The 25,580-nt window shown below is 39.9% G+C and overlaps 2 protein-coding genes across 3 annotated transcripts; one reads left to right on the forward strand and one right to left on the reverse strand.

Annotated features, from left to right (window-relative positions):
• Positions 1 to 1,252: 1,252 nt before the first annotated feature.
• On the forward strand, positions 1,253 to 14,390 carry elovl5 (ELOVL fatty acid elongase 5). Of its 2 annotated transcripts, none has more exons than XM_076743666.1 (8): positions 1,253 to 1,572; positions 5,249 to 5,313; positions 5,715 to 5,902; positions 8,579 to 8,656; positions 9,233 to 9,404; positions 9,873 to 9,997; positions 10,929 to 11,063; positions 11,493 to 14,390. In XM_076743666.1, the coding sequence occupies exons 2-8, from the start codon at positions 5,256 to 5,258 to the stop codon at positions 11,619 to 11,621; spliced, it is 885 nt and encodes a 294-aa protein (XP_076599781.1). In that variant the 5' UTR covers positions 1,253 to 1,572; positions 5,249 to 5,255; the 3' UTR covers positions 11,622 to 14,390. The 2 variants fall into 2 exon arrangements, with proteins under 2 accessions (XP_076599781.1, XP_076599782.1); XM_076743667.1 differs by having other exon boundaries at positions 1,253 to 1,488.
• Positions 14,391 to 16,952: 2,562 nt separating this feature from the next.
• fbxo9 (F-box protein 9) lies at positions 16,953 to 23,631 on the reverse strand. Its single transcript, XM_076743669.1, has 13 exons — positions 23,249 to 23,631; positions 21,565 to 21,636; positions 20,809 to 20,940; positions 20,646 to 20,703; positions 20,044 to 20,143; positions 19,768 to 19,901; positions 19,556 to 19,670; positions 19,232 to 19,350; positions 18,792 to 18,882; positions 18,618 to 18,713; positions 18,433 to 18,526; positions 17,472 to 17,626; positions 16,953 to 17,387 (listed from the first exon to the last, which is right to left on the reverse strand). Exons 1-13 carry the CDS (start codon positions 23,249 to 23,251, stop codon positions 17,279 to 17,281), a joined length of 1,278 nt encoding a protein of 425 aa, XP_076599784.1. The 5' UTR covers positions 23,252 to 23,631; the 3' UTR covers positions 16,953 to 17,278.
• Positions 23,632 to 25,580: the final 1,949 nt, after the last annotated feature.

A 25,580-nucleotide genomic window follows, 5' to 3' on the forward strand; every position in this document is an offset into this window, starting at 1 on the left:
TTTTTATGCACTGTGCAAGGACATACTGTTGCATGCAGTATGCATACATTTGGTGCATGCTACTTTGTCATAACAGTGCACCTTGAACTTTGGGTTTTTTGCTCGTACATGTGGCCTGACATGCTCTCAGCAGTTCAGTTGGTGTGACTAAGCCAAACAAGGACGTTGGCTTGTAGACTGCAAAATGCGACTGGATGCAGTTGGGCATCCTGGTATTTTTGGCAATTTACACATCCACATCCATGTCCTCACAATGACATTGCTTTAACATGCTCAGGTGTAGGTACCATGATCGCATCCTCTGTTTGCATGTTGTTGTGTTAACATTTGATTATTAGCACTGAACATAAAGTACAGCTGAGGCTGAGGGGAATGGTTATTTAGTCCTGAACCATTTTAGACAAATTAACATTTTTAGGCTAGCAGTGTTTTTACAGGTCATCCTCTGGGGACCATGAAAGGAAAATTTCATGACAATCCATCCAATAGCTGTTGAAACACCCACTGTCAACATTATACTGGGACTAAGCATCACAAGATTTACTTCAGACCATTTTAATCTTAATCTAAAACCAGCCTTCAGGTTTAGCAGGTTGATCAGAGTGTCTATCAGTTTGTTCGTGCCCTACCTGCACCCACATTTCATTTAGCTTTACATTTATGTCACAGTTAAAGACTCCATACAAATGTCAGATGCAGAAGGTCAGTGTTACTTACTGTTTGCAATCTGTTTACATCCCAGCATATTCATTTATTATATCTGCTACATTATTTCTTGACTCTATTTGGTTTCACTTTAGTGATTTCTTCCTTATAGATTCCATATTTTTAGACATATGTGCAAGAGCACGGTCAGAAGGATCTAAGAATTTAACTTAATTTCACTTCCAAACTACACTTTTAAACATTTTCATTGCAGGACTTTTCCTTGTAATTAAGAATCTTTACAGTGTGATATTGCACCCTTATTTTAGTAAAGGCTCTGAATACTTTATCCACCACTCCCAGATCATGAATAATACATAGATAATTTTGTTTTTTTGCTGTTGTTTGTTTGTTTCTTTGTTTGTTTGTTTGTTTGTTTTTTGTATACAGAAGACATACAAGCTACTGATCTGTTTCCTAAACAAATAATAGGGAAAATGTTTTTGGTTTTTTTTAAAGGAAAAAGTTAGAGCTCACCATGATTCCTGCACTCGTCCGATTTTCCCATGAGTCATTCATCAATTTACATTCATCCCAGCACATTAAAGTGCAATTAGAGGACGGCAGAGATAGCCTTGATGTCATCTTTTTTTGACTGCGTGCATATGTGTCGTTGCAACACACCGGGTCACCTCCTGGCTGCAACTCTCCTGCAGGGCAATGTGCCAGTCTGCGTGTTCCTCCCACTATTTTCCACTGAGCGACAAGGCTGCACATTGTGCTCACTCAGTCCGGCCGGCCAGCCAAGGTTACACAGACGCTTTCTCTCCCCGCCTCAGAAAGGTAGGCTGTCCAGCTGCATCTCTTCATCCACACGCCACATTTTGCTCCCCGTCTAACGCGAGCGGGCGGCTGGGTGACTTTACGGTGAGGCTTTCTGTCTTTTTATTTAAAAAAAAAAAAAAAAGAAAGAAAGAAAAGAAAATGTTGCAGCGCGCATGGCGTCTAGCCTGGTTAAGCGATGAGTTTGGGTGATGCTGAAGCGGTGACCTCTATAGCCTGGATGCGATCGACAGGATGCGATAAGTTTTTTTTTTTTCCCCCGACATGATTTTATTAATTCCTCTCAGGAAGTTTCAGTTATGAAATTGGGGGATGATGTAATGAGATAAACGCCGTCATCAGCTCAGCGCGCACATCTTTTAGTTGAGCTGGAGACCGGGCTGCTGTTTGCACACCGTGGGCTACAGTAACGACACAGTGCGGAAAGTGCAGTCTGCGTTACACGTGTGACCCCGATGGAAAATTACTTCCATGCAATATTCTGGAGCAAAGAAGCGGCGGGACGCAGATTTAGAGCAATGCGTCCACGGATTTGTCGTGCGTTCGCAATACTGCGTGATCACCGTCCGAGCACTAAAGTACTACTTTAAAGACACAGCCAGATGAGTGCTGCGGCGTATTTATTTATTTCACTCCAGGTCTGATCGCTGGCTGTCAGAGCTCAGACAACTTCTTGGTGTCGCTCCAGGTGAAAACTTTTGAATGTTGCTGCTGATGTCTCAGGATTGGCTGTGATTTTGCAATTTTGCATATCTGAATTATGACATATGCACAAAATGTTGATTTAGGAACAATTTGGAATATAGAACTAATGATTAAACTATACTTAACACTCTATTATGCCAGAATTACTTATTATTTCCATTTCTATTGTCTGTTGATCTCTGCAGTGCGGCTTTGATTCACTCTCAACACTCATCCAAGCAAACTATCTTGCCATACAATGCAAGACAATGATAACATAGACTAATCGTATGCAGAATGAGGTGAGGCGCTGCCATTGCTGGTGTATATATTTACAGCTGGAGTATGCTCTTAGTTTTTACTTTTAGTTAAGTTTTTATTTAAGATATAAGATATTTGATTACTTTCTGAGTATCGATCCATCTATCTGTACACCGTGAGTGAGCAATACACATAAAATGCTCTGTCACAGTATAAGTCATCTTACATTGCAAATCAATATCTAAATATAGTGAAGTTTAATGGCGAAACTGTTGTCTGTTTTTGGTCAATCCAGTGAAATTAAAATAACACGTACAGACATGTCATCGCATTGACAGAAAAATTACATAAAAATCCAATATGACAATTTGCACCATCGCCTGCAATGGCCTCATACAATCAGATGTCCTGAAGGTAGAGCTGCAAAGTCTTTCATGGTAGACACATTTGAATTCTTGTATATAACGTCATATTGCCCAACCCTAACTTTTACAGCATAATAGTGTGTGTTTAAATCATTATCAGCTGCAGTGATTCAACCACTGTGTGAGTCCAGATGATGCTTTAGTGTTTTTGGTAGAGCCTGTCCCTCCTTTGGTTGTTTAGCTGTATTTTGCAGCGTTTAGGCAGCAGAGACTCACCGACTGGCTGCTAACATGCTCTCCTATTATGGCTCATCATGCTCTGATTAAGGCCTTGCAGATTATCATGTTTTGGTGCAGCCTAAGGCATCTCTGATAATCAGAGCACGGATATTACTGTGCCGGGGTTGACCAGAATAAGCCATATTTTGACAAGTGATTACGGACAAGTGTAACAATCAGTAATATGGTATTTGTTGCTTAGGCAACAGTTCACCATAACATGCAGAGTTTGGTAAACTGGGATACATATTGCACGTTTACAAGGAAGATTTTCAGAGATTATTGATTTAACATTTAAGTAAAACATCTTTACATGGAATCAAAGAATGTATTGAATGCATGTAAACAAAGTCACTGGTGTGCCCCCACAGTTCTATTAGCCACGTTTTTATATCGTATGACTGTATATAAGAGCAGCATGCGGATTGAATTGAGATGCTGTAGCTAAATTTGATAGATCTGCTCACATTTCTGTCTGTCCAAATTTGTCCAGGTCCAAGGTTATTTGTCAAAATCAGATGTAGTTATCATATTATCTTTAATTCTGTTCAGGAATGTGTGAGAGGCCAATGCACAGAGCTGCACATAGCTCTCTGCACATTTATAGTATAAGAGACATAATATCTCATGGCTGAAGGAGGGATTATGGAAGGATGACACACACACACACAGAGCAGGTTAGAGTACATACTTTATCTTGTGTTATGTCTCCAGCTGTAGATGCAGGTGTACTGTCCAGTGGTGCAGCAGTCTGTGACGTAATCGCACTGAATTGAACGTATAGCTTGGAAGCACATCAGTGGAAACAAGAAACACAGACATACTGCATTGTCTGTGGCTGCTAGGAGGCATTTTCTGCAAGCCTGAAGTGATACAGCAGGGCCTCGCAAACAATATAAAGGTCTGCAGGACTGTGCAAACGCCTCTGGAGTGTTAATGAATAAAGAGTGTGTCCCTGAGTTATCAGGTTCACATTTAGAAAATCAGCCGCAGGGATTTGTACAGCTTTTGCTCGGCAGTCTCAGAAATCTTGTCAGCTTTGAGATTTAAAAACCAGAATGTTTTTTTGTTGTATGGAGGATGGTTGTTCCAGAGTTGTAGGGCTTTGTGTGAGAAATCTCCATGAGTACTATTACAAACTACTATTATTGGGGGGGGTAAGCAGAAGTGCCTTTTGACTTAACCCTGACAAGCAGTTGTTTAAATAAGTGCTGGATACACCAACTATGTATTTTAAACACTCACAAAGGACAAAAGGCACCATCACAATTTGACAGCTTTGCAAGAGAACATGCACAAACGTGTAGTTTTTTCAAAGTAAATGTAGCAGCTCTGCCTGGGCCAGACAAGATTCTGCATTTATTAAAACCTGGAACACATTGTCGGTAATAAATTTGCACGTTCTGACACCCTCATTACCTCCCACAAACTAAAAGCCAGAGAATCACTATGAGCCAGTCGTACCTGAATAGAGATGTGGTTATTGTCTGCACACACTGCCCTCCTGGCTTCTTGTTTTACGTCGTAGCGTGGCCACATTTGACCTGTCGTTGAAACCGCAGGGATGTGAAAGATCAGCTATTGGGACATTGGACATATGTGAGAGCACAGGTGGACAGTTTTGTGTACAAAGAGACAAAAACACAGACAAGTGTAAAGATGGTTACACAAGGCAAATACTACAGTAATGACTGACTAGCTCAGAAAACTTCAGCGCTAATCAGTGTTTCTACACAAAGAAATGGGTTAAATTACCATATGTAATGTAAAATATGCCACAAACCTATAGACACATATCACCCTACACTGCCTTACCCCTCAGCTCTATTGAGTGTTTTAGCATCTTTCAGCTCATTGTTTTGGATTTACAGTCCAAACCTTCAGTTATTCTCACCACTCTCATCAGCATTGTTACTCTCCGCTCTTTTCAAAGCTCTGACAAACTCAGTGTACACTCCCTGACAGACAAATTTAAACATTAGTGGATCATTTAGCAGCTAAATAGTCAGATATTTCCCTCGGGAGTTGGTTGAGACCAAAACAGAGCTAAGAGGAGAGTGAATATTGGACTTCCGTCAATCATCTATGTGATGTAGAGCGTTGCTGTGGTGTCCTGCCCTGTAGGCATGTAATGGATGTGAATTAGTTTTCATTATATGTTCTGCTTTCAGGTGACAAATGGAGACCTTCAATCATAAACTGAACACTTATATAGAGTCATGGATGGGTCCAAGAGGTACGTCAAATTTATACTGTCATCTCAGTAGCTGATGTAAAATGTGTGGCTCTTGTCTTCTTTAATGTGTTTTCTACCAAAATGTTGCAAACTTTGTAATTACTGCAAAAGTTCAGCACAGTACTACAATAAAGAGAGAGAAGAGAAGGTAAACATTACCTAAAACCTTTGACTTCATTACATTCTGTACTCATTGAATGGACTTGCACAAGAAGGTTGCTGGGGTTTTTCACCTTGCTGTTAACCTGTCTAGGTGTTGAGCAAACAGTCCTTGGTGTGCACTGCCACTGCTTTTCTCCTCAGTCCAAGTTCAGCTGCTCTTAGCAATGAGACCACCTTATCAGTCTCCTCTTGATCTACAGTTGCGATAAAAAACTGGCCTGTTTATCTCCATATTTCAGATCAACGGGTACGGGGATGGCTACTGCTGGACAACTACCCACCAACCTTTGCACTCACAGTCATATACCTTCTGATCGTATGGATGGGGCCCAAGTACATGAAACACCGGCAGCCATACTCCTGCAGAGGCCTCCTGGTGCTCTACAATCTGGGCCTCACACTCTTGTCCTTCTACATGTTCTATGAGGTAAACAGACTGCTCGGCACCGAGAGATGTGTTGAAGTAGGCCAAAGCAATCACTGCACCGTCACACTACAGACAGATTATAAAAGAACAACAAGGAACCCGACCTGAGCCACAGCTGCACAGTCATTCAGAACTCAAGAGTGTGTGAATATGACCAGACATTATTACATTAATGATATTATGGAGCAGTAATCATTATTCTGGGGGGTCATGTGCCTCACTCAATGTTTGTTTTTTGGTTTTTTTTTGGTCAAATTAAATGACATAAGATAGATACTACTCTAATATCTTTTCTGGTAAATATGAAGCTAAAGCTACGTTAGCTTACCTCGGCATGAAGACCAAAAAAATGCTTTTTTTTCACAGTTTTCTTTGCACTAAACTAAGCTAACCAGCTGGTGGCTCTACCTACATATTTAATGTACAAACATCAGAGTGCAATCAATTCAACAAACCAGTTGCAAATTTCCTGAAATGTCAATCTGTTACTTTAAAAATCAAGTCAAAGTCAGGCAACAGTTAGCTTATCTTAGCATACCGACTGGAAACAGTGGGAAACAGCTAGCCTTAAGTTCACTACAACACAATATGTCATTTATCTCATTTAAACGGCAAGTTGTAGTTTTATTTTTTTTAGCTGTTTTGCTAAACTCTTTATGCTAAGCTAAGCCAACATAGCTGTAGGTTTACATTTAGTGGACAAGTAAGAGAGTGGTATCAATCTTCTCATCTAACTATCAGCAAGAAAACAAACTCATTCACTAAAAATGTTTAAATTTTTCTTTGACACTTGACTGATAAAACACGGTCCTGTGGCTACTGGCCTCTCTTGCTGAAAGCTACTATGAGAGACAATGCTATCAGGGAGTGAGAGGGACACAGCTGGATGCTGACAGGCTCATTGTTTCAGCCGTCAAATCCCTCATATGCCCTCACAGACATCAGCACAGCCCCCCATTGTTTGCCGAAAAACGGCTTTTTATAAACAGCCAACCAAATATCTGAAATTGATAGAGGCACTGATGAAACAGACATGAAATTGGCTTCAGTGGCAGCGTCTGAACAGCATTTGCTGTTTAAGTTATAGCAGTGCCCAGACTTCTCTTATCGTAATGATCGCTTCTGTTGTTTTGTGTACATGTGAACATGAGGAACTGAGAGTTTTTGTCCACGTGAGAGTCTAAAGCATGCGTACTCTCCTCCCCGTCAAGCTGCTAGAACTAGTTTCTTGTCTGCCTGTCTGCATTGCGTAAGGCCGCAGTGGACTGTTGACTGTGAGATTCATTAAACCCTGTACAGTGACAATGCCCCAGCCATGGGGTGAACTTTTGGCGGTCCAAAATCGATGCCACCTGATGTGAATCAAAGTGCAGGGCGGTTTTGTTCTTGTCAACTTTCCAGGGAACAGAGGTTCATCACGTAACGATTGTGATTAAAACTGATTGCAGTTCTTCGTGTTTATTTACAAATGCTACTGTAGGTTCGAAGAAAGACTCGAGGAAGTTAGAGGGGGGATAGCATCTCTGTACACATGATAAAATACCCAGTGTTAAAAGACCAAGCTGCACTTCATTCTGTTTCTTGGCTCAGAGGTTAGTTAGTGAAGCCTTTTTACAGCAGCAGACAGAGACAGCAGATATTGATTGGTGAATCAGCATTAATCCGTAGCTTCCACGTGTATTTGGATATTTATTCTTCAAAGAAATGCTGATTTTACACATGCAGACTGGTTTACTTGTCACAGGGAGTACTCAACCTATGAACACAGTTGGTTAATGTCTTTATGGCTCTGTGGTCAAGTGTGAAAAAATAACCCTGATGATGTCAGCTTCTTGCAGACTTGGCGTGTGTGATCTACTGCTGTGTCTAATTTTGTATCATGTGTTCTGTCCAGTTTGTTTAATGTTGTTCTGTTATTGTCTGTTTAAAATGTGAAGGGACTGCAGATCAAAATTAGTTTAAGCTAACTCTAGTACAATACATCAAGTAGTAAAATGTATGTTAATATATTGTACATGGTTCCATACAGATAAAAGGAATAAATCCATTCATTCAGTTGCTTTATGGACCCATATTAGGGACTAAAATTCAGGATATCTCTGCCTTTGTTACATACATTTTAGTCATTATGTTTAACCCTGTCACTATGGAAGCACAATAATAAATAACCACAGTTTATATGCAGAACTAAAGGCAATATGTATAGTCACTGCACAAGTATGCAGTAACTGTTACCATTAAGTATTTCAAATAGGGACTCCTGCATTTGCATTTTGCACTTTTCTTAGTCTCCATATGTGTAAAAATGCTTTAAAATCATTAAATGAATTCACCTCCGTTGTGCTCTGTGATAACATCATGCTCTAAAATGACCTTTACACATCATAACGTCGACTGTATTGCAGAAGCAGAGTGAGCTTGTAATGTTTTGCTTTTAATTAGATGAAATATTTATTACCAACGTCAGCAGCTCAAGATCAAACAGACACAGGGTGGGTCTAAATCTGGTCATTTGGTCTGTCTGTGCATGTGTCAGGAAAGTCACATTTTTGCAACGTCATATCTTTTGTGTTTTACATTGCATTTGTGCATTGCAGTGTCTGAGTGTGTAGCTTATGCATTCAGGGATTTGGTAAAATACACATTCATCATTCATCTTAATGGCTTTGTCTTCAGCTTGTTACTGCCGTGTGGCATGGTGGCTACAACTTCTACTGCCAGGACATTCGGAGTGCACAGGAAGCGGATAATAAGGTGAGGTCAGATTTACGTGGCGCAACCTTTTTGGTTTATTGCTGGTGATTTTATTTTCATTTTATCACATCTTTGATGTCATTTAAACACAAAGTCTGTGATTTCCCATATTGTTTCTTGTCATAATAAACAGTACTGTAAAGGTATAAATAGTAGTTACTGTAGGACAGCTACAACTGAATATTTAGCATAAAGTGTGTTTTCTCTTTTAAATCTCCTGCTCTGATTTCTCTGGGCGAGTACCTGCAAATCCCAACAGATAAGCTGCAGAAACAGGGAGTCAATTTAATCTGGCTCATGCCATCATGATGACTCCTCAGCGTCCCTACTGAGCGCTGCAGTGGAGGTGAAACGTGGAAGTGCACGGCTTTGCAGTTTAGTAGCAACCACATAAAAAGTTTTATCAATGTGTCACTCTGACGGACAGATAAATTGCTTTATGATTCCTCCTGATCTTTCAAGGACCTTTGGAACAGATAGCTGCTGATCCACCAGTATGATAAACAGTGAGTGGGTTTGGATTTTGAAGTAACGTTTACACTGTATTTTTTTGTCTTTATTGTTGTTCCCTCTCAGATCATAAATGTCCTGTGGTGGTACTACTTTTCCAAGCTCATTGAGTTCATGGACACCTTTTTCTTCATTCTACGGAAGAATAATCACCAGGTCACCTTTCTTCACATCTACCACCACGCTAGCATGCTGAATATCTGGTGGTTCGTTATGAACTGGGTACCTTGTGGCCATTGTGAGTGTTTTAACACAACTTCATCCTCCAGTGACTCAAGTCTTTCCAGTAACAACGTTTACTGTTCAGCGAGCTAAATAATTCAACTGCTCTCCTGTCAAAGCCATTAGCCCTAAAAACAGCCTGTTTGCACTGCAAAGCGTCAAAGGACAAAAAGTGACAGTCAATTTTCTTACTCCTCAAAATCTTTAACGTGCCATTTAACTATTGATTTAAATATAATGTGACATTTCTGATCTATAAACATGTTTTATTATTTATGAGATGTTCACTTTTATTTCTGTATTACTTTACTGTTGTATCGATTTTACTTGAACTCCATAGTAATTGTTCCAAACGGAGCAGACCATTCAAATGTTTGTTATTCCCTGTGTGATCATTGCACTCCTGATTGCCAGTCTCTTACCATTCACTCGGTGCTCACTGTAGATGAATAACTTCCTGCGTCTCGCTTCTGTGTCTTGCCAGCGTACTTTGGTGCTTCCCTTAACAGCTTCATCCACGTCGTGATGTATTCTTACTATGGCCTCTCAGCCATCCCAGCCATGCGGCCGTACCTTTGGTGGAAGAAGTACATTACACAGTTACAGCTGGTGGGTTCATCCTGTGGTTTGCTATCTTAATTCAATACTACAGTGTAATAAAATACTCCACTGCAAGTATAAATCCAGCATTGAAAAGCTTACTTAAGTGTATTTTGGGAAGTATCAAAAGAAAAAGTACACGTTATACATATACTGTATATTATATTGTAGGATTATTTACTGATGCATTATTGTTTTAATGTTGTAGTTGGTCGAGGCAAATTTTTAACTGATCTTTATACTGTTGGGATATATATATATTATATACCCCATATATGTATTATGCTCATTTTCAGGTTCACACTGGTATTTACACGCTTTGATATTAGAAAAATGCAAATTATTGTCTCATACTGTCAAATGCTGCAGCACCTCCATTCACCCTCTGTCTGAAACACATCATTTTAGTACCTTTTCTCTGTAAGGCCCCCCTCCCAAAAACGCCCGGTCTGTTCTCATTGGTCGGCTCTCAGGCTCGACCTGGCATGTTTTTACAACCACGCCATGCTGTGGGCGTGGCGGGGGGGGGTTACATCACAACCTTAAGGAGGTCCTGACAGCTCATTTAAAGGCACAGTTTCTGAATATGGGCTAGGAGCATTTCTCAGAGGATTTCTGATATTTTCAGTATTTACATAGCACCTAGACCTGCTTTATAATATACGTTCAGTCTTTGGATTGTATGTAATGATTGTTATACCGACTTTATACTTGGAGCTAATGTTGCTGTTAACATGTTGAAAGTGTTCTTGGACTGTTTTCTCCAGCACCCTATTTAGCTTAAACACAGTGTGGCCACTTTTACTGTCCATAAGATACTTTAGGCTCTGGATCAATATTGTTTCTATAAGCTCTCTGGGTCACCTTCTCACCTGTGTCTGCATATGTGTGTGTGTGTGTGTGTGTGTGTGTGTGTGTGTGTGTCATGTTTCCTCCACAGCTCCAGTTCTTTATGACCATGTCCCAGACAATATGTGCCGTCGTATGGCCATGCGGCTTCCCCATGGGATGGCTGTACTTCCAAATAGGTTACATGGTCACGCTCATTTTCCTGTTCTCAAACTTCTACATTCAGGTCAGTTGTTTTTCCATTTTAAACAGTTAATGAAGGAGTTTAAAGGATAAGTCCGGTGATATTTTGTTATTGTATTGTATTATATTGTTACCAGTAAATCAAATGAAAAGACCAAAATTATTTGTCTTGATATAGACAAAAACAAAAAGCTAAATTTGGTCAACTCGTTCTGTTGCTAGTTCTGTTACATTTTGCCTGCAACATGTCCATTACTGTTCACTAGGCCACTTTCCAGATGAAAAATGAATTTCTGTGCACTTTCTGATTTGATAAGCCACATGATGGAGACACTGTTTATGAATTGCAACGTACTGTCTCACATTCTGAATAGACATTTGTGTTTCAGTAATTACATTTAACCTGTTAACCTTATTGAATTTGCATCCATAAAATCACATGTTCTCTCCGCCTCTGTTTTTCTCACACAAGACTTACAAGAAGCACAGTTCTTCTCTAAGGAAGGAGCACCAGAACGGCTCTCCTGCAGCAACAAACGGGCATGCAAATGGAACGCCGTCTATGGAGCGCACTGCACACAAGAAACTGAGGGTGGATTGACATTTGAGAAACCGTCACTCAATTCTCACTGTAGCGCGTTAGCTGATGCTGCTAGGAGGTATATGTGTCTTCTTATCTAGAATAGTCTTGCACTTGAGATGAAAATAAGCCATAGCCACATATATCCAGAGACTTCCCGTGTTTTTAGACACATTCTGACTCATGGTCAGGAATGATTCAGATAAATATTTAAAGGACAAGTGCATTGTAGTATGGTTGACACTGCACAATATTGCCCACCCCCAACCCTCTAGTGGAAGTAATTCACTGCAAAGCAAAAATTTCTCTCTTGCTGCCAGCAAACAAACACATTTTGACTCATTCAGAGATGCTTTACACACAGAAGGTCCAAAGATGAAAGCTCCAGCCAACGTGTTAGCAGCTGAAGCTTTCATCACACTCAAGGACAATTAAAATAACTCAGTGCTTACTACGGTCCTTAATGTGTAACTAGAGTGTACATTGTGTCTTGCTTAAGCTCACTCTAGCCTGTGCTGTTGCATAATCCTAAAATTTGCCCTGGTTAACATGGAATGCATTTTTATTGGCAGTTTATAACAGCAGAAGTTGCATTTTTCTCTATATTTGCAGGGCAGGGTCTCCAATTTGGAATATTTAGCCATGTAACAAAGTATAACCAAAGCATAGTGGGCTGCATATGCTAGGACTCATGTTTCAGACACAATGTTAGAGGGCAGTTTGTTTGTTTTACGAGCACATTTTAAACTCCTGAACATCCCCCATGTTACAAAAATAATTTTTTCTCCTATCACACTGTGTTATATCCACTGTAGCTTTATCCAGTCAATATAAATAGAACTTGACTTCACTCATTCATTTGAATTAAATAAGGCGATGCCCATTAGGTCTGCAGTGCAGCTGCTTATTGGTAATATTTAGGTATCAAATTTATCAAGTGAATACAATCATCCTGCATAACCAAGTGCTAAATGCTCAGATATGATATATACAGATAAACTTTACTATATAGTCAAGAATTAAAGCTCATGATTGACCCTGGAAGCAGCAGTTAGAAAAATGATCTCACTACAAAGTCCATTTAGTCGATGGAGCTTTTGTCAAATGATCCTCCTCAACACATGGATTCTGTCCAGTTGTCCTGAGAAGTCTTGAAAATGCTCAGAAAATCTCATGGCAACCTGGTAAAGCACATCTGTCGAGGAAGGTCATGTGAAAAGCTTCAGAAAAGCTAGTGCCTTCTGGACCAGTTGATTTGGTTTCTTATGTAGCATTCTTTGTCTTTTCAGTATGTTATCACCGGATTCATGTTGGACTAATTTCAGACTAATATGTGTCAAAATTCCTGTTAAAATCCTGTGCCTGACTCTTCATGTTTCATTCTTTCTTTTTTCAATATCAAATGTCCTAAACTATCATTCCTAACGTGACTTAGTGCAATAGGGATGATTATTTCAAATGGGAGGAATACTTGGGAAATATGTGTGTTTGCTTTCTTGCTGAGAGTTAGATGAGAAGATCAGTACGACTCTTCTGGAGTGGAGTGGTATCAATCTTCTCATCTAATTGAGCAAGGAAACAAACCAGCATATTTTCTACTCCTTAGACATTTCCCCCCAAAATTAATTAGTCATTACACGAGAATGAATTGTTTGTTAGAAGCAAGGTTGTAGTGATTATCCCTTCATGTTCCTTATGTTCACATTATTTTCTGTAAAGCATTACATGAGCACATTAAATGCTGGTATATACTGTAAAACAAAAGTACAAGGGCATATGAATTATGAACTCTGTAAACCTGACACCCGTGCTGTGGTGCACAGCTGCGCTGCTCTACCATGCTGACTCAATTTAGTGAGGTACTGTATGGCCTTAACCACTGAACGAGCATGACATGTTACTCAATTGTATAGGTGACCTACATTCACGTCCGCTGCATCAGAAATTACTGTTAAAGCCTGAATAATACATACAGGCCTCATTCGCTCTGCATGATGAGTCTGATCCATACATGTCGGCCAATTAATGCAAAATCTGTGGAACATGCATGACAGATACCTACTCAGTAACTGAATTCTAGTGTGTTTGTTTGGTGTTTTAATTTCCAGCTGCAAGCCGTCCCTGTTACAGTTTCTCCTTCATTCAGGGTGATAGCGCTGAAGGTGACAGGGTGATATATTTAAGGGCAGGATTAGCATTAAAACAGGCCTACTCCCCAGTTAATAAAGGGCAAGGATGCATAAGGTATGTAATGAGATACTACATACATTTTATAAAGTCTTAAAATAAATATATATATTTTCTGAAAATCGGGGTGAATCTGGGTTAACATGTTGTGACTCATGCTTTCCTCGCTGTAACACATTAAAAACAAACTGAGATTGTAAACATTCTTGTTTTTTTTTGTTTTTTTCGAATTGTTGTTTTCCTTCCTTGAAAATGATGTAAATGCTGCACTGTTCACTGAGCCTTGTAATTATTTTCAATTTTAATTCTCTCTGTGTAATGGTTTGTGAAAATACTTATTGGCCATTTGATGCCATAGCAGTCTGTCTGTTGGTTTGGTTCTGATTAGCAAATGTTTGAATGCTAACATGCTAAACTAAGGTGGTGAACATGCTAAACATTAGCATGCTGAGCTCAAAGCACTGCACAAACTGGCTCTAAAAAATATGTATATAATTGCAACTGTAAAACTAATGTAGAATAATTTAGGGACGCTTTTCAACATTTGAGGTTTGCATACATGCATCCTAAAGACTCTGAGGTGAATAAAATGATAAACCTTCACCTCATTGTCAGAAATCTGTTGTGTGTATTACTCTACAACAATCAATTCATGTATGGTAAAATGAAGCTATGTACATGTTAACATGGATCGGGATGAAAAAACATTTCTAAAGCTCATTCCCACTCCCATTCAGCATCATCATCGACTGATGGTGGGATGCGTTTGCTGACAGGTCAAATTCATAGACTAGCAGGTAAAATACTGGCATGACTTTTTATTCTAGCATCAGTTTAAATGACATATACTATAAATTCCTGCCTTGGTCCTTCAATAAGTGCTTGCTCTTGGTGGATTTGCGTGTTTTCAGCGAACCTGTTTGGCTTCAGAGGGAAGAGGAAGGGGTCAAACCCTGCAAAGCTTTCTCAGTTAGACGTGAACTGTCTGTAAAGGTCTTCTGTTTTCTCAGGCCTGATATCAACTCTTTGTGAACTTTGTAATGATAAGGCGAAGGCCCGAGGAATTTTTGGCATTCTTGGTAATAATAGTCTGATCTTGACTGAACAAGAAGCAAACCTGACGTGGATCAGGTTTAGTTCATTTCATTTAGTACCGTTAGGGCACAGGGTCGGTGAACTGTTGCTGAGCTTACTGAGAGACAGAACAAGATACCGCCTTTCCCAAGAAACCAACAAGATGTTCTCTGACAGAGCCGCTCCTCCTGACAGCTGCTTTGTCTGAGGGAGGCCACTGATAGCTGCTCTCTCTCTAGTCAAACTTTCTAGTGATCTATGTCGACAGCAGCCAACCTTTTCCTCCCTAAGTCCTTAAGTGTTATCACTGCTCCTCCTCATAAGCACTGTGTACAGACTTGATTCACTGGAATGCTGTGTGTCACACAGCGCTCGCATTTGGAGGACAGAGCAACTGTTTGTGAGCTTTGGTGGCGTGTCTGCAGGCCAGCCACTATGCAAACAATGCCTTACTCACTGATTTTCAGAGGCCATAGCCTGAGGGAGTCAGAGAGGGCGTGGTGATGGTGTTGAGATTTCTCCCTGAAAACAGCGGTATGATCAACATTTGTCAGTTCACTCATTTCTACGTGAATGATGTGCCAACTCCGTCTCTCTCCTCAGAAAGAATGTGGCTCTCAACCTGTTTGTACCTGAATACGGGGGCGGCGTTGATCCAGCTGTCAGTGTGGTATTCAGCGCAGCGCAGCGGCTCTGTGATCTTCTTGTTGAAGACTTACAGCCACTCTTGGTCTGTCTAAATAAGCAGCTTTGGCGTTTAGCAAGTACGCAGTAAATCAGGCTTCAAGTGTGACCTGTGTGTGAAATGCAACAGTCCATTAAGACCACGGGAAAAGGAATCCAGGACCCTGTCCCCGTGTGGTTGCCAGGCAACCAGCGGAGACTCCAGGAAGTGACTGCATCAGAACAAGAAATAGTCCATCACATACACACACATTATGCTGTTATTACTCTGGTTTTTAAACAGATTAAGCACATGAAGTAATATGTGTGAATTATTGAGCTTCAGATGTGCTGGGAGGCGCTCTCATACTTGCGTTCATTATTATGCTCTCACAGTCTGCACTGTGTCAGCATCAGATAAAAAACAAACTATGGCTGATGTTAAATCACCATGACTTCAAGAAGAACATGAATCTGATTTGACTGAGCACGCATCATCGTCTTAAGTTGTTTGGTCACACAAACAGCAACCATGCTAACGGAGTAGAGCTCCACGCATGATGAATCGTCAGTCACTGTATTTTGAACGGACTGCATCATTCAGAGCGGACAACCGTTTATTTCTCCTGCTTAAATGTGTCGCAAATTTGAAAATGAATTGCAGTTTAATTAAGTCTAGTTTGGGGCGGGACAATTAACCTTCAGTGCTGAGGGAAAAACAACTGCTTTGGCTTTGTGAGATAAAAATTCAACAGCATTCATGAAACTAAGGACAAACATGGCAGCACCAAAAGCTGAGTAATGTGAAAACCAACTCCAACCTTATCTCAAATTAGGTTTTTAATTGTTTTGTTTTCTCCTCTTAGTAATCCTCTTACAACTTGTTTCCATTTTTAATTCAATTCTTATCTAGTTTGTCTACGTCGATATCAGCTTTTGTTTCCTTTTTTTATGAACTCATACAAAAACAGCAATCATTGTTCAGAAACTAAAGATTTATTCACCCAATTAATTGTGTATTTTCAAGACTGTAGTTCCTTTAGTAACGCTCTGAAAAACCTACTTGGTAAAGTCAACAAGCCACAAATCATTTTAGCATAATCCAATACAACTTTCACATTTATTATTTATTTTTATCCACAAATCCTGTTTATCTGTCCGTGCCTGGTTCCCAGAAAACGTAATACGTGGATTATACCCCCGTGTGTCCTCAGCAAGGCAAACGATGTAGAAGTCTGAAATCAAATCTGCAATGTCTTTTCACTGAGGTTGTTTAATAGGAGATCTATAATTTTACTGTGATGTACCATTTTTCCTAGCCATGAGTGAGCAGTACATACATAAGACCTTAAATCTAGTAAAAATAACCCACCTGGTGACACATCACTGCCCTGCAGACAAGCAAATAACTCAAACTATAAGTGCACATTCTATCCACCACTGTTTATTTGAGGGAGAAAGTGCAACAATAAACAAAAACAGCATGGACATTCATTGCTTTGAACAGGTGGGAAAGGTCGCTAATTATTTTAGCTCTCAGCACATGACCATAATTTCTGAAATCAGAAAATAAGTAGTATTCTATTATGTAAACCTGAAACGTGACATGCTCGCATGTAGGAAACACGAGGGTTCTTGAACTGACACCATAACCCAGCAGAACAAATTAAACAGGCTCAGGAGGATGCATTTTGTTATAACGGTGAAGGAACTTTTGCCGTGGGATGTTTTATGTGTGCGGGTCTCCAGGCGGCTTAGAGAGGCTGCTCAGACAAAGCGGTGTAACTCTTCACACGTGCAAAGAGGAAGGGTGTGTACATCCTGTCCAGGTCAAACGATGTGACAACCGTTTCCCCAGTCAGCCTAAAAACATAATTAACATTACATTTGAAACAAACAGGGAATTCATTTCTCTTTTCCACTTCTGTCTGTGCTCATGTCTCTTACTTGTAAGTGATGTGGCAGGAGTGATGGATCCACACCAGCTTACTGAAACTCTGACGCCCCCCAGAGGTCAGTTGCAGTCCCACGTGGAAGCTGTGTTCAGCCTCCGGAGGTGGGTTCCGCCTGCAGAACCGGCTCCTCTGAAACTCGGCCGCTTTCTGTGGACAAATAACAAAGTGCATAAGATGAGCCATGAAGTGACGAGTCTGAGTTTTACTGATTCTTGGAAAAGTGCAAGTTCATGTCACTATGGCACGAGTGAAAGGGTTGATTCTCCTGTAATCACTCCCCGAAGAATGTTAGGTGAAACAATAAAAAATAAATAAATAAATAAATAAATAAACGATTCTTTGAAACTTAGTTGTCTCACATAACCTTGTACATTAACCTGAAAAACAGAACACACCGCATACTGTATGTATTTCCACCATATTGGCAGTGCAAAAGTATGATGACGATACTACACATGAACACGAGTTCAGTTTGATTATTTACATAAAAGCTGAGAGGAGCCGGAGTTATTAAGTAAAAGGATGTAACAGTGTGGTGACGGAACAAAAAGACAACTGCTCACAGGCGTGACAGTACATTTAAGCATGACATTAAATAGCAGTAAGAAGGTCGTGTAATTATGCTGTTTGACAAACCCAACACAGGTACCAAGCATCTAACAGCTGTTTTCATCTGTACTTTAAGTTGGTCAAGTATGGAGGCTCATATCTGCCATGAAAAGAAAAACAAAACACTAAAAACAGCCACACTCACAATTTTGATTTACCACATTGAAGTCAAAATTCTGAGTGTGAGATTATAAACTGTAGTAAATACTTTTTTTTTTTTTTTAGCATTTATTACTTTTAATCTGCTTTTTCTGGAGGTGTTGTTAAGATGTCACCTTACACTTCTTTTGAGTGAACTAATACGACAAACCCATCTGTGATGCTTTACAGAAACGTATTCTCACCTCCTCCTTTTTCTTGCAGACAACAGCAAAGACTTTGGTTTGATTGTCTGTCTCCGGTGACAGACGGAAATGACCGATCAGAGCAGAATCCAGTCTGCAAGATCAAACAAAATTCAACAATCAGGAAAAGGAAATGACTGTTGATGTTGCAATGTTTGTTGTAGCTGAGAAAACAGAAGGAGTACCTGGTGTTCCAAGTACGCAAGCGAGGGACAATGGCCAGAGGGTCCTCAGGGGTGGTGAGCATGATGACGTGGCCGTCAGGGAAGAACCGGAGGTACCTGTGATAAGGAAGTCAGCACTTAGCTGTGATATGTACACAACTCAAAATCAAACAAAGATTAAAGGCAAACATCTACCTGTAGTACTCAACGTGGTGCCAAGCTCTGTAAAATCCATCCAGTGATTCCTCTCCTTGACGAATGTAGGATGTCTTGCTGATATAGACACCTGTGAAAATAACATCAATGGAAAATTCTGCATCAGTAAATCATCTTCATTGGATGTGCAGTGCACCAGCATACTGGCAGCACAGGTTGGCCCAGCTGATGTCTTACATTGTCACGTACTGAAATCAAGCATAAGCGCAGTGGTATCGTATTTTACAATCTGGCACATCATCGGATTTCTACTGTGGCTGATTAAAACAACACTTCTCCCACGGCAGGGGGCCACAGTGTGCTCCATGTTAAGAGCAGCTATGTCTCAAAAGCACTGAAAATATTTCTGATTGGTCCAGATCTGTTACATTCTAACCATGACAGGGCTCCCAAATTTGTACATTAAAATACTTATTTACCATCGAAACGGACGCGTGGCCTTCGCAGAAACATCTCTCTCCAGGATTTGAAGGGTACAACTTTTGTGCAGTTCCGTCCCCACACTCTTACACAGGCCAAATGCCAAATCTCAGGGTCTCTGGACAGAAACGAAAAGTGAAAACAAATTGACAACCATGCACATAGAACGAGCTATTAATTACATTATTTACTGTGCAGCAACAACGTGAGAGTTCCAACTGTCTGATTTGAAATCAGCAATTTTGAGAGGCAAAAGCTGAGAAAAACAAGCTGTTGACGAACAAGCTGTCGCACATCTGATCTGTTGTGACAGAGGGGCTGACCTTGCACAAATGTAAAACCCACGGCACACTAAAGAGAGCTGCTCCAGGGCTCGCATGTCCAGATCACTCGACACAACCCAACGAAATATGTACATCAGGATTTCCCGCGGCAAGGCTGCAGTCGAATAAAACAGGAAACAAATGTTTTTTTAATAAATATAAGTACATAATGACTGTGGATGTTAGTTATGTTCTCATCAAATCATTTTTACCTGAAATGTGCACCTGAGTCAAGTCCAACTCAGGAGTGCAGATCTTTGGAAAGGAGCTTTCCAGAGTTAGCTCCTGCTCAAAGTAGGCAAGTAGATCCTCCTCAATCTCACTGTCAACATCATTGTCCTCCATGCTGCAAAATAAACACGAGATGCTAAGTTACTCACTTGCACAACACCGGTTTTAAGAGATCATAACTTCAAAAAGCATGTTGAAACACTGCAGACTTAGATTTAGTTAATCAATCTAATGCAGAAAAATAAAGAGCAGCTTACTAGTTTCCTCCACCTCTGTCTGCATCTGGAGGACGGCTGTAGTTGATTTTAAACTCAATGTCAGGATCAAGCTGCATAGCCATGCGATAGAACTTGATAGCTGCAAGTAAAGAGGTCAACTTATACATTAACAAGAAAATAAACCGCTGTTAAAAAAAGTTAATTTGTGACTCTTATTTGGCCGCTGGTGAATGTGAGCATGGTCGTCAGCCCTGTGATGAACTGGAGACCTGCCCAGTGTGTACCCTGCAGCTCGCCCAACGTCAGCTGGGATCTGCTCCAGCCCCCCGTAACACTCCAAAGGATAAGTGGTTATAGAGTATGGTGATGGATGGATGGATGAAAGTGAAGTGATTCAGCAATGTCATCGCCTGTGTTTGCTTCATGCTCAATTGCTGTCAATGGCAATGATCATGACATCTGAACTGCTGCACTTGATTTATGATGAAGATTGAAGGTTAGACATGCATAATTATTTTTTTAAATCTGATGTATTTTCCCACAAGCCTATTCTGTGAATTTAATACAGCAATTCTACTCATTTTTTGTTGTTAGCCTCCTTTCACTGGTGATTTCAATCACCATAAATCCTTCATACATACCCTCATAGACAGCTCCACTCTGTTCTTCCTGGACAGCTCTCAAGAACAGCTCTGTGGCCTGAGGGAAGATGACTCACATCAGTCATCATCAGTGCTGTAAATTCCAGTGACAGCACTCTTCAGTACATGCAAGTCCTCGACGCGGAGAAATATCACAACTTACTTTTTCCTCCCGAACAATTTCTTGTGTCTTCTTCAGACCTTTAGTTTGCAGCTGTCGATCACTCATTCCACTTGCTCCAGAGCTCATTTTGAGTTCGGACATCCACTTAGCTCTGAACACACTGAGCTGCACCTGCAATTCAATTAAAAAGCTAAAAGGTGTCAGAAAAGCTTCTTTGTTCATAGTCATACTGTAACAGCAGGGTTCAGCCAGAACTGTCTCTGCATTGGAAACATGTAAGATAGCGCATGTCAAACTGGAGGGCTAGCGAAATGAAGAAAGGTGACATTTTTCTTTATTGTACCTTTTACCAAAAACAATAACAAAACACCTAACTCTTGGAAGCCTAAGATTTTTTTGATTTTAACATATGAGCTTTCTTTTCGTGCTTAAATAACATGACAAAGCTTTTTCCTCGGTAGGTCGTGTGGGATTAGAGAAGTAACCAGTGGGTCGATTTCTGGTTTATTTATATGATCACTGACAAATGAGCCAAATATTTATTTAGCCTTCATTTATTTGTGCAGGGTAGGTTAGGTGAGCAAACATGCTCTTTTAAGGCAGTACACTCCTTACAGTTTTGCAGACCAAAAGAAATAAACAGCGAGAACAGGCAGAGTCGAACAATAAAACAGCAAAACAGAGCAAAGAAATACTGCCCTCACACTGTGATGGGTTTAGAGGCAGATGCAGTTGTCACTGATGCAGTCAAAAATTTAGAAATCAGAAAAGAAAATATTAATCATGATGTCTTACCTGAAGATTTGGGTCATCTGAACCTTCATCTTCATCCTCTATTGTACCTCCGATATCATCGTTTTCTTCAGCCTACACAAGCATAAAGTATTAACTCAATTAATCACCAGAGCTGTTTGTGTAACTGCTGCAGCTGTGAATTTGTGGAGTTGTTTTCTTGCAGATTGCTGGTCTCCCAGGTCATACATTAATGTACAGAGCAGGACATTCAGCTCCTTACCGAGTCCCAACCCAACTACAATGACCTCCTTTAAATGCATAGTAGTGTTAAATGTTCACATTTTCAAAATTAAAGCTGTACCTTGTGGAGAAATTATGGGGGCTGTCTTTTTGTCATTGTTTTCTTCTGTTTTAGTTGGGTAAGTTGTAACTGTCATGTCTTTATTTGCTTTTGTGGGTGGTTATTTTTTTTTTCTAAAAAGTATAAAGACACAAAACACTGAGTATCAGCTATCCTGTACTGCTTTTCTATTTTATATACTTGTAAATAGAGCTGTATCAACACATTCTCCAGGATGATATGAGGTTTTTTGCAGATATATTGTAATTGGTGTTTAAGTCAGTCGATAAGTCACAAGAAATTGCAGTTGACAAATGCCAAACTAGGTTTGACCCAATTTAGAAACAGTGTTCCCATTACATAGTTTGTAATGTAATAGTTTGTCCACCAGAGAGCTCTGATACGTGGATTTTACAACTGTACAATGTCCCGCTCATCTGTGTCTTGGTCAACTTTATTAAATTGAAAAAACAAAACAAATGTAAGGACTGTGTATCAGGATGTTTATGTTTCAACACATTACTTTCGGACATTATATTGTCATCTGATTTTTACAGATTACAGAAACAAATTTTCAACATTTTTAGTGTCTGGACTGTTGGTCCAAAGCAAGGAATTTAAAGACATCTCTCTGGGATCTGTGGAATCGTCATGGGCATTTTTTGTACTATTTTGTAAAATGTAACAGGGGAAATTATAAATTAATTTCTCCAGTGTGAGTAAGAAATGTCATCATCTTGTGGTCAAGCTGTAATGACACCACTCCTTCAACTGCAGGGATCAATTTACCACGAATTGCCCATGCGGCTGCTTTGAATCTAGACAACCTGAAATCCGACTCATTCATCGGGAAACCCACTTAAAGGAAGACAAACACTATTCCAACTTTCTGCTACTTTCGCCACGCAGTAAAATCTTACTGCCTAAGATTACATATAGCATAGTGTTTACTTGCAACTCATCCTCTTGCACGATGTATAGGTCCAAATGTGAGGTCACTGAATTCAAACACACCTGGCACTAGGAAACTCGTTCAATAAATGTGACTGAAGTTAAAAACCTAATTAATTCAGAAACTCCTGGTGACTACGAGTGCTTGGCAAAACATGCTTTGTAAAAACACTAGGTAGGCTTGTGCTAACGTTGCCTAAATATAACTTACACATTTACACTAGTATGTTGTTAATACAAATGTCTTGTCGCTAAATTCAGACATGAAAGATTTTATGGTTTGGTAACGAGTCAACACATGAAGACACACGTCGAGCAGAGCAGCAGTAGCTAGCTCTGTTAGCTACAGGTAAAGTAAGACAGGTGACGTTAGCTGCGTTAGCTAGCTAACGTTTGCTGGCTAGCTAACACCTTTCTCTCTGAATAACTGGTAAAAAAAAAACAGTCACCCACCATGACGGCACGGCTAGTAGGTCTCCTTTTTAAATTCAAAAGCGGTCAACACTAGCGTTTACAGTTCACGGTCGGAGAAACGGACAACACAACGCACATATTTACGAGCTCGCAGGAACGCAGCCATTTCGCTGAGTAGCCCGGAGCGACAGTGACACCGGAAGTGAGGGAGTGCAGGGAAGTTGGAAACAGACGTGGAGAGAGAGGGCCTTTGCTTTGAGAGCTCTTTCTGTCTCTGCGAGCTGTACCGACTGTATTAGCACATTAATAAATACATAAATAAATGGCAAAATCTTGACTGCCTCCAGTTCCTTGATGACTTTCAGCTTCAGCCAACCAGGACCATGCAGGACTGAAAGACACTACACGCACACACCAGCAACAACATACGCAAGCGTCGTTAGGGGGCCTAGTGCAGTTACAAAATTAATAAATAAATGCTGCTAATTATGTAAGTTATTAGCGCCTTCCTATGATGTTTCCTAAAGATCTGGATATTTTTTTCATTTTCATTCTAACCTTTAACGCTCACAACTGATGCATGTCCAGGTTTGCTTACACCTGCAGACACACCTCGGCCAGGGCAGCTGTATGGGACCAAGCTAGCTGTGTAAGCAGCTGTGTTAGCTGCAGCTAAAGGAAGGCAGGTGATGTTAGCTTCGTAAGCTAGCTGAAGGTTTCTTGAAGGTTATAGCTGTAACTATTTGGAGTTATTATGATAGCTCCATAAGTATTATAGTAGTAGTCTAAAAGGTGGGGCTGCAACTAATGACTATTTGCACGACTTATGAATCTTGCAATTGTCATCTCAATCAGTTGTTTCGTCCACAAAATAATAAAAAATAGTGTAAAATGACAATTAAAATCTCCCAGAACCCAAGATAATATTTTCAAATGTCTTGTTTTGACCAGCCAGTGATCCAAAGGCAAAATGTATTCTATTCACACTCATATAGAACAGTGAAATGCAGCAGCTCCTCACACTTGGGAAGCTGGAACGTTTCACATTTTTCCTTGAAAAATAGTTTAAAAAAAAAAAAAAAAAAAGTGACACACATTCAGTAATTTACCTCATATTGACCATGGACAAAATCACTTCATATTTCTGTCTCAGAAGCCTTTCAACCATCTGTCAAAACTAACATGTACATTAACTGTCACACCCTCTGCCATTTCACTGCACAAAACATCTGGAGTCATGCTTGTTTCTCCCTTTTTAAATTTCTACATCATGTGTAAAACATTTGTCAAGAATACTTCCCTCCATTTTTGGTAATCACAATGTGACAAAAACATTTGCAGTGACATTTGTTTTCACAGAATCTGATGGGTCACCAATTTTAATGCATCACCTGCTCCCTATTTAGAATTCAGTCATTCATCTGAAGAATGAAATAACAGGCCTACCTTTGCAGTATCTGTTGGGCGTGAAATGTGCCTTTCTACTCAGCTTCATAAGTTGTTGGTATGATTGTTATGATACATCTCAGAGTTACTGTCCTGCCCGCCCACCCCCCACAAAACTACTGGCTAATCATCTTAAACTTTACCAGTCAGCCTGGTAAAACTTGTGTAGTCAGTGCAAGCAGGTCGTTCTGTGAGGTATTTGGCCTCAAAATGTCTAACCGAACACATACCTGTTGTCGTTACATAATAATCTGGATTCCCAGAAGAGAGTGTATGTGTGTGTGCATATAAGGATATTGGCAATATGGCAGTGGGATTTTCATGGCATTTAGTATTTTTCTAATCTGTGCAAATGTACATATATACACATAGTTGTTTTCCTATTCTGTATCCTGTACATTTTTTTTTTATCTTGATCCTTTTATGCCACTGTGGTTGCTTTTTGTAAGACTTGCTGGCTGTAACGACTGAATTTCCCTGATGTGGGATCAATAAAGTCTTATCTCATCTCATCCTAACTTATTTATTGAAGCCTACTTGTACTTCAGTATTTCTATATTCCACTGTACACTTCAATTGTACTACATTTCAGATGGGGATATTGTACTTTTCACTTCATTTATCTGACTGTTTCAGTTACTTTACCGATCACGACATGCAAAATGTATGATGAGCTATAGGTTAGAAAATATGATGCATCATTAAGTTGTACAAAAAATTGGCTCCACCTCATAGCTACAGTATTAAAGTAGTTCTTATACTGTAATACATCAGCAATAATGGTCTGCTGTTAGAAATCTCATAATAATATAACACTCTGAAAGGAACTAACTTTTTCTTTCACTGCTCATAATTGCTACTTTAGTTTTTTCATTTTTTTGTAATGGAGTATTCTGCTTTTATGTCTGAATCTAAACATTTATTT

The sequence above is a fragment of the Chaetodon auriga genome, chromosome 11 (genome assembly GCF_051107435.1).
Source record: "Chaetodon auriga isolate fChaAug3 chromosome 11, fChaAug3.hap1, whole genome shotgun sequence".
NCBI classification, from domain to species: domain Eukaryota; kingdom Metazoa; phylum Chordata; class Actinopteri; order Chaetodontiformes; family Chaetodontidae; genus Chaetodon; species Chaetodon auriga.

Coding starts and splice junctions, on each gene's coding strand:
- elovl5 (XM_076743666.1), top strand. CDS start 5,256: ATGGAGACCTTCAATCATAAACTGAACACTTATATAGAGTCATGGATG. Junction 5,903..8,578: donor CCTTCTACATGTTCTATGAG/GTAAACAGACTG, acceptor CTTTGTCTTCAG/CTTGTTACTGCCGTGTGGCA. Junction 9,405..9,872: donor CTGGGTACCTTGTGGCCATT/GTGAGTGTTTTA, acceptor GTGTCTTGCCAG/CGTACTTTGGTGCTTCCCTT.
- fbxo9 (XM_076743669.1), bottom strand. Junction 18,527..18,617: donor TTGCGTACTTGGAACACCAG/GTACTCCTTCTG, acceptor TTGATCTTGCAG/ACTGGATTCTGCTCTGATCG. Junction 17,627..18,432: donor TCTGCAAGAAAAAGGAGGAG/GTGAGAATACGT, acceptor ATTTGTCCACAG/AAAGCGGCCGAGTTTCAGAG.